Here is a 7,910-nt window from a genome sequence, read left to right as displayed (position 1 = left end):
CAGTGCTGGGCTTTGCATAGGCAGTTCTTCTAGGAGATAACTTTCCACCTTGGAGGGAAGCTCCTTAAGATACAGGATATTCTAAAGGGAAGCAAAACATCCCATGCCATAGGGAAGCTCCTTAATCTCGGTAAGTAAACAACTCAATAGCTTCAGGAAGTTTCTGAAACCAACCAAATTCTCTGGGCCCTGTTTTCCTCCCCAAATTTATATAACAGCAGTTCTCAACCTGTGGGTCTCAACCCCTTTTGGGGGTTGAATAATTTTACAGGGGTCACCTAAGACGATCAGAAAACACAGATATGATTCCAACAACAGCAAAATGATAGTTAAATAGCAATGAAAATTTTGTGGCTGAGTGTCAATACAGCATGAGGAACTGTATTGAAGGGTCACACAGCATTAGGAAGGCTAAGAACCACTGTTATATAAGGATCGCAGAGAGTCGCTTTCAAACAAGCTGAACTACCTGGAAAAAGAGGCAAATGAGCTTGTTTTAAACAACAGGACCTGGATTGACTTTGAGTTTGATATTAAACTTTAGTCTTTTCAAAATAAAGTAATTTAGAAATGAACAGAGGTTAAATAAACCACACGTAAGAGATAAATCACACAGATAAGGAAATAAATGGGCAGACAGACAGAAGAGCGCTGGTTAATAGCTGTCTGTGCTCAGATCTTCTCCATCTTAGAGATGAGGTCATCACAGATCCGGGTCAGCTCATCAATTTCTTTTGTCTGAAGGAGAAAAGATGAGGCTGGTTTCTGTAGGGTTTCAGAGGGAGTGGCAACTGGATAGGAAGGTCCCACCCTTCGCAAGCAGAAAAGGAGACTAGAAAGGAAAAGGCTGGCCCTGGACTTCCTCAAAGATAACAGTCAGGCAACCCGTGAATCACAGCCAGCTCCAGTAGGCCTTGGGGTCTCTGTGTCCTACCTTCTGCTCCAGAGTCATCTCCAGTGAGTGGTTCTGCATTTGTGCTTTCCTCAGGCTTGCCTGCAACGCCAGTGCCTCTGCTTGGGCCTTGCTGTGTACCTGGGCGATCTCCTCATTTGCTCTTGAGGGGCAGAAACAGAGACACAGGCTAGGCCTGGCCCAGCAACAAGGCAGGCAGGCAGGCAGACCTCCCTCCCTCCCTCCCTCGATGGGTATCTGGTACTCACAGCCTGAGCTTTTCTTCTGCATGGATCTTCAGCGCCTGGTACCTCTGGCCTTCTTTTTCAATCTTCACTATGCATTCCTCAACATACTTCTTCAGTGACTCTTCATTCTAGAGAGTGAACAAACAGGAAACATTAAAAGTATACTGCTCCATCAAAGCTAGAGTCCTGACCAGGCCTGGCATATGGGGACTCCCAGGGCCAGGTGAAGACTGTAGACACTTAAGGCTTTTGGGGACATTAGTGATACAGAACTTGGCATTTTCTCTTTAGAAAAAGCCTCTTGAACTGCTTTATCTTGCCACAATGGGAGAGGATGCCTCTAATCCTGTAGAAACTTGATGCCCCAGGGAAGGGAACTGCTGGTGGGGGGTGAGTGGGCAGGTAAGCACCCTCTCAGAAACAAAGGGGAGGGGAGATGATGTGAAGAACTAGGGGAGGGGAGACTGGGAAGCAACATATACAATTAAAAAAAAACCTCTTGAGCCGGGGGTGGCTATGCATTCCTTTGATCCCAGTACTTGAGAAGCAGAGGCAGGCAGATCTGTGAGTTTGAGGCCTGTCTGGTCTATGAAGTGAGCTCTAGAACAGCCAGAGCTGTTACATAAAGAAACCCTGTCTGAAAAACCAAAGCAGTCTATCCCACTTTCCAGGTACAGTGAGCTCCTGGCCGACAACCTCTGGGACCTGGGCCTGATCCTTCCTACAGGCATCAGTTCTTACTAGAGTGCAAACCATGACCAGGACTAACTACTGTAGACTGGCTGGTGGTAGCACAGTCCTGAGGGATATATGCAGCTTTGTTCCCTCTCAGACTCACAGTGAAGAGTTGACTACTGAGGGTCATGGAGCAGGACGCACTAGAGCTCAGTAGCTGGGTTCTGAAATGACTTCTGTTTTCTCCACTAGTCACCATGGGGAAAGCCAAGTTTTGTCCACTTTCCCCTTTCTTGCAAGATATTCCTGAGCCCACTGTCAGTTGTCCCCCAAACTCCCAAACTCCATCTCCCAAGAATACCAAACTCAGTGTGGTGGTTTGAATACACTTGGTCTGGGAAGTGGCACTATTAGGATGTGTGACCTTGTTGGAGGAAGAGTGTCATTGTGGCGGTGGGCTCAGAGACCTTCTTCCTAGCCATGTGGGAGATAACCTTCTCCTAGCTACCTTCCAATCAAGATGTAGAACCATGACTGCCTACATACTGCCTTGATAATGGACTGAACCTCTGAACCTATAAGCCAGCCCCCAATATATGTTGTCCTTTTATAAGAATTGCCTTGGTCATGGTGTCTCTTCACAGCAGTGGAAACCCTAACTAGGACACTCTGCCAAAGTTTTTTTTTTCCTCTTCCCACTTTTCTTCCTTTGTGGGGACAGGGAGTTTGAAAAGTTAATGGAGATTGAGCTAAGGGCCTCATGTATGCCAGACATACTACCACTGAGTGGGGAGACCCCCAGTCTCTTCTGCTGAGGCTCCTGAAGCCTCTAAAACCTATGTCTCACAGACTGGCTGTGCTTTTTATTTCTTTTCTTTTTTTAAAAAGATTTATTTATTTTATGTGAGTACACTGTAGCTGTCTTCAGACATACCAGCAGAGGGTATCAGATCTCATTACAGATGGCTGTGAGCCACCATGTGGTTGCTGAGAATTGAACTCAGGGCCTCTGGAAGAGCAGTCAGTGCTCTTAACCACTGAGCCATCTCTCCAGCCCCTGGCTATGCTTTTCTACCAGAAACTACTGGGTGCAGCTTGTCTTGTTGACAGGGTATCACACGGACTGGTGCAGGAAATGTACAGTCAAGAACCCAGGTATATATAACTCAGCTCATGGCACCACTGGTATGGACTATGCCCTCAAAGCATAGGCCAAAAGGGGATACAACACACCTTCTGGTAGCCTTCAATCACTTCCTTCCGCTTCTCAAACCGTTTGAAAAGGTCAGAAAAGGACTTCTCCATGGAGTTCAGGTCTGCATTAAGTTGGTCTCTCTCTTTTAAAACCTTTTGGATTTTGTCTTCAGCTAGTTCCTTTAGTTCCTTCTGTTTCTCAGCCTCCTCTTAAAGAAAAAAAAAAAAAAAGAAAGAAAAAGTTAAGTACCCGGGATTAGGAAGTAACGACTCCACTGGATGCCAGAGACAATGGTAAAACAAGGGGTGAGGCAGAGCAGCAGGAAAGAGATAAGCAGCCAGGAACAGCAGCTATGGACACTACTAAGTGTTCCATAACACACATCCCCTTCAGGTTCTCTGGGATGTAACATAGGCCCCCTATGTCACACAGCTGCTTTTTCCATGTCAGTCTCATAAAGAGCTTGCCTGAAGACCCAACAGTGAGGGCTTAGATTAACACCAGCACCCGTGGTTTATGGGTCTTAGGGAAGGAGAGCAGGAACACCTATCAGAGCCACTGCTGGATAGAGAATCCTCAGGGACACTGTGTTTCTACTCTGATACTTGCAATTAGTTATCTCTGAGGAGGGGAAGGCAGGACAGGGTATGTATGGTGTGACAGTTGCACAGCATCTGTTTCGGCCACCAGCTGTTCAGTTGAGTGTCAGTCACATGGGTACCTCACTTCATTAAACCTTCACAGCTTCAGAGCATGGGTTAGGAGAAGAAATAAACAGTACGTTGTTACCTCAAACACATGGAGAGAGAGACCCAGCTGGCACTCACCCAATGATTTGTACGCGAGCTTCTCAAACTCCTCAACGGACTTCCTATAGGAGGAGAGAAGATGAGCATCTGTGGCTTGTGATATGAGCAGACCTAGGTCAGCACCAGTGCCTGTCCGCTTACCCCATCTCCAAATACTTTGTGTTGAGGTCCTCATACTTGCTTTTCAGCTCCAAGTTCTCCTGCTGCATCACACTCACCTACAAAGACCACACACTTGGGTCAGCTGGTGGACCAGTCACAGGCCTGTGGGATGCCTTTCCCACTGGGGTTTGCTTCATTCCTATCCAGAGTCTCTGGAGATATGTTACTGAGTTATGGTTACTCCAGTATGATGCCAAGTGGGGATGCTGGCCATGGTCATGAGGGGAACCTGCTATGGTGGTACCCAGCAGGCATTTGGGAGTTATCCCTTAATGTATTAACTTACATTACCCACAAGGGGGCTCCCCAAACCCATTCCAGATGGCTATATAAAAGCAAGTACCACAGGCCCAAGTTCAGAGTGAGGGCCCTCAGAACTGTCCAGGTGCTGTTCACTGATCTTTGGGACACATAGAAGAATATAGGAAACTCCTGTAGGCAGTCCGTGTGGCAAGCTTTACAAAGCAGCTACCAGGTCTCACCACTGCATCCAGGTCTTTCTGGCTGTATTTCAGCACATCCACAATAGGCTCAGCAGGAAGGAGACCTCTAGGCTCAAGGACACACAGGGGTGGGGCAGATACCTGTGTGAATAAAACATAGGCTCTTAACATCTCATCTCTTTGGATCACAAAAATTGCACCAAAGATATGAAAGTACTTACCGGAACATCCAAATCTCCCAAGAAATCTAAGTTGACAAGCTTGGCTTCTGTCGGATTTCCAGAACCAGACTCCTCCTCTGTATCCTGTGTACTGAAACCAAGCACGCAGCAAGATCACTTTATGCTCTGAGTATTGAATAGGGCATAAAAAAGTCAGTAGTGTTGTCTTAACAAGCTTTGTACTTGGGTCTTAGTCTAAAAACAAAAGACTAGGAGTTGAGAATGGAGAACTGGGCCTGACAGTTACTGCCTCAAGTCCCCCTTCTCCCACCTGCCCACTCACTATGAGGCAAACCTGATGCTTCCCTTGCTCATAGAAAGCTGTGTAGACAGTGTAGATACCTTACTGTGGCATGGTGTCCTCAGAGTCTACAGGGTGAATATCTAGTTAGAGGGGGCAATCTTTCCTTCCCTGGGCTCAAGGGTCTTGTGTTAGATTTAGCACATAATTCTCAGTATTATTTGATTGTATTTTTTTTTTAAGTAGGGTTTTCCCACAAATGTCAGATTTGAAGGCCCTATGGTTTCTGTCACACCAATTCGGATCTGCCTTTATAATACAAGTTGTTACAGATGATTCACGAAGGAACAGGCATTACTGTGGAACTAGAATTCCACTCATAAAAACAGACTGTGTAACCTGGCCTAGTCTGGTACCCCTGCTGTGCAGTCATTGCTGGTGTGGCCTGTGTGAAGAGAGCATGGCAGAGCTCCTTACAAACACGGACTATCTGATAGGTGAGTCTGTCTGTCACCATCACTCATTCTAGTTGAGATTAGCCTTTTTACAGAAGTTTCAAATCAGTACATTTAGTTAGCAGTCACTAGATTCCTTGGCTGGTACTAACAGCTTCAAAGGAGGGACATACCTATTTGTTACTGGGGCCACTGGCATTGGCCGCAAAGGGCTGTCTTTCAGAAGAGGGTCAAATTTCACGTACAAAGACTGCTTCCTCCAGGCCGACTCCTTAAACTGAGAGTTGGAGAGATGGGACAAGGAAAATTAGCATGATTCATCATTGCTTTTACAGATACATTCCCAGAAGCCAGGATGATCTTGTTGAGTAAAGTGGTCTGGGGAGACCACAACATACCCCGATAAAACCAGGATTATCTGGGAGTGAGGAGAGTCCTGGGTCAGAACTCTGCTGCAAGACAAAGGCTCTTACACTCAGACTTGACCAGACATGGTACAGGAGCTATAGGATGCTCCAGGAATCAAGGATAGATGGCCTGGGCTGACTGGATTACACATTTCAGATGAGGCTGTCATAAAGGGCTAAGCACCTACCGAGGAAGTTCCAAACTGCTCTAGATAATCCACTTCAGCACCAGTACCTAGGACTGAAACAATGAATAGTATTACTATTCACCTCAAATACTGCAGGTCCTGAGGGCTGCATGCCCAAAGGATTCAACAGAGTGGGATCATTGCTCTTTGAAATAAATTCAGAGATTGTTTCCAGCACCCAAAATCGCAGCTTCCCTGCTTCTATGAAGAAAGTCCTAGGTGAGCTTCCAGTTTTATACAGGGAGAAAAAGTACTTTCTTTCCCTCTTCCGTATTCTGTAAAGACATTTAAAAATTCTACCCAAGGTTGACTGAATGTGAAGATGTGAAACCCATGGATAAAGACCCAACTTTTTCTTTTAGGGAACTGGCTCTCTAGTCCAGGCTGGCCTTGAATTCTCTATGTAGCTCAAGAAGACCCTGAAAAAAACATTTTTTTTCTTTTCTTTTTTTTTTTTTGTGTGTGTGTGTGTGTGTTTTTTTTTTTTTTTTTTTTTTTTTTTTTTTTTTTTTTTTTTGAGACAGGGTTTCTCTGTATAGCCCTGGCTATCCTGGAACTCACTCTGTAGACCAGGCTGGCCTCAAACTCAGAAACCGGCCTGCCTCTGCCTCCCAAGTGCTGGGATTAAAGGCGTGCGCCACCACTGCCTGGCTTTTTTTTTTTTCTGTTTTTGAGACAAGGAGTTTCTGTGTGGCCTCAACTGTCCTCAAACTCTTTCTATAGACCAGACTGGCCTTGAACTCACAGAGATCTGCCTGCCTCTGCTGGAATTAAAGCCTGTGCCACCACTGCCAGGCTGGTCATGGTGTTTCATCACAGCAATAGTAACCCCATTTCCCCACCCCTCACTTCTAGAGACAGGGTTTCTCTGTGTGACAGCCCTGGCTGTCTTGGAATTGGCTTTGTAGACCAGGCTGGCCCCAAACTCACAGAGATCCTCCTGCCTCTGCCTACTCAGTGTTGTATGGCTGGGAGCAAAAGTTTGTATGTGACTCAGTCAGGGAACAGCCTGTGGGTAACCACCTGGAACCTGCAGGTGTGTAAGTGTCCACAGGGACTTTCAGAGAAGCCCAGGGTGACACCTTGGGGCCACACTGTAGGCATGTTATTGTAATCTGTATAAAGATTATCCTTGTATTATTCAAATGCTGATTTCTCTGCCTCCATATCTGGTTGCAATCGGGATAAGACACTGTATTGCTTATTTTAAGTATCACCTGCCTGAATTGTGTGTAAATATTGTTCCCCACTTACTTTCAGAGTTGTCAATTAAAGCTGATCAGCCAATGGTTGGGCAGAAGAGAGACTAGGGCTGGACTTCCAAGCCCAGGGGTGTAGGGGGAGAGAGGAGGAGAGGGAGGGAGAGTGGGAGATAGGTAAGGATCGAGGGGGAGGGAGGGGGAGATTAGATTCCACAGGAGAAAAAGACACATCATGGGAACACACCTGAGCAGAGACAGCCAGACCAATACTAAAATGCAAGTATTTTGGCTGGGAAGTAGCCAGGTTAGTTTAGAGTAATAGATTAATTACCATTACTACTATCAGCTACTGTGCTGTAAAGCTTATGAAATAAATCTTACAGTTTCTGTTTCATTTATTTGGGAGCTAGCTGGGACAGAGAAAGGATTATCACTTTTAAAAATGCATTTACAAAAAAAAATGCATTTACACCACACATACCTTCTGATGGGTCTCTGAAGCTCTCTTCCTTTAGGTCCGAGACAGGTTCTAGTCCCTGATGGGAAGGCTCCAGCACTGGCTCGATAGGAGGGGTCACCAGCTCACTGTCCAAGACAGGTTCTAATCCCTGATGGGAAGGCTCCAGCACTGGCTCGACAGGAGGGGTCACCAGCTCATTGTCCAAGACAGGTTCTAATCCCTGATGGGAAGGCTCCAGCACTGGCTCGACAGGAGGGGTCACCAGCTCACTGTCCAAGACAGGTTCTAGTCCCTGATGGGAAGGCTCCAGCA

General features: G+C 46.2%; 1 protein-coding gene across 3 annotated transcripts in view; it reads right to left on the bottom strand.

Moving 5' to 3' along the window:
- Positions 1–568: 568 nt before the first annotated feature.
- Positions 569–7,910, bottom strand: part of Tacc3 (transforming acidic coiled-coil containing protein 3) — a 14,219-nt gene continuing 6,877 nt past the window's right edge. For 2 of the 3 annotated variants that reach the window (XM_021162818.2, XM_021162820.2), the window contains exons 6-16: positions 7,620–7,860; positions 5,937–5,989; positions 5,515–5,618; positions 4,646–4,736; positions 4,464–4,565; positions 3,961–4,037; positions 3,838–3,881; positions 3,049–3,218; positions 1,162–1,268; positions 935–1,055; positions 569–738 (exon numbers count right to left, since the gene is read on the bottom strand). In XM_021162818.2, coding sequence (XP_021018477.1) covers positions 673–738; positions 935–1,055; positions 1,162–1,268; positions 3,049–3,218; positions 3,838–3,881; positions 3,961–4,037; positions 4,464–4,565; positions 4,646–4,736; positions 5,515–5,618; positions 5,937–5,989; positions 7,620–7,860 — 1,176 coding nt within the window. In that variant the 3' untranslated portion in view covers positions 569–672. Of the gene's footprint in view, positions 739–934; positions 1,056–1,161; positions 1,269–3,048; positions 3,219–3,837; positions 3,882–3,960; positions 4,038–4,463; positions 4,566–4,645; positions 4,737–5,514; positions 5,619–5,936; positions 5,990–7,619 lie in introns of all 3 variants that reach the window. The other variant, XM_029477025.1, reaches the window with a different exon arrangement.

This window comes from Mus caroli, chromosome 5 (genome assembly GCF_900094665.2).
Source record: "Mus caroli chromosome 5, CAROLI_EIJ_v1.1, whole genome shotgun sequence".
NCBI lineage: Eukaryota > Metazoa > Chordata > Mammalia > Rodentia > Muridae > Mus > Mus caroli.
This window is presented reverse-complemented; position numbering and strand designations above follow the sequence as displayed.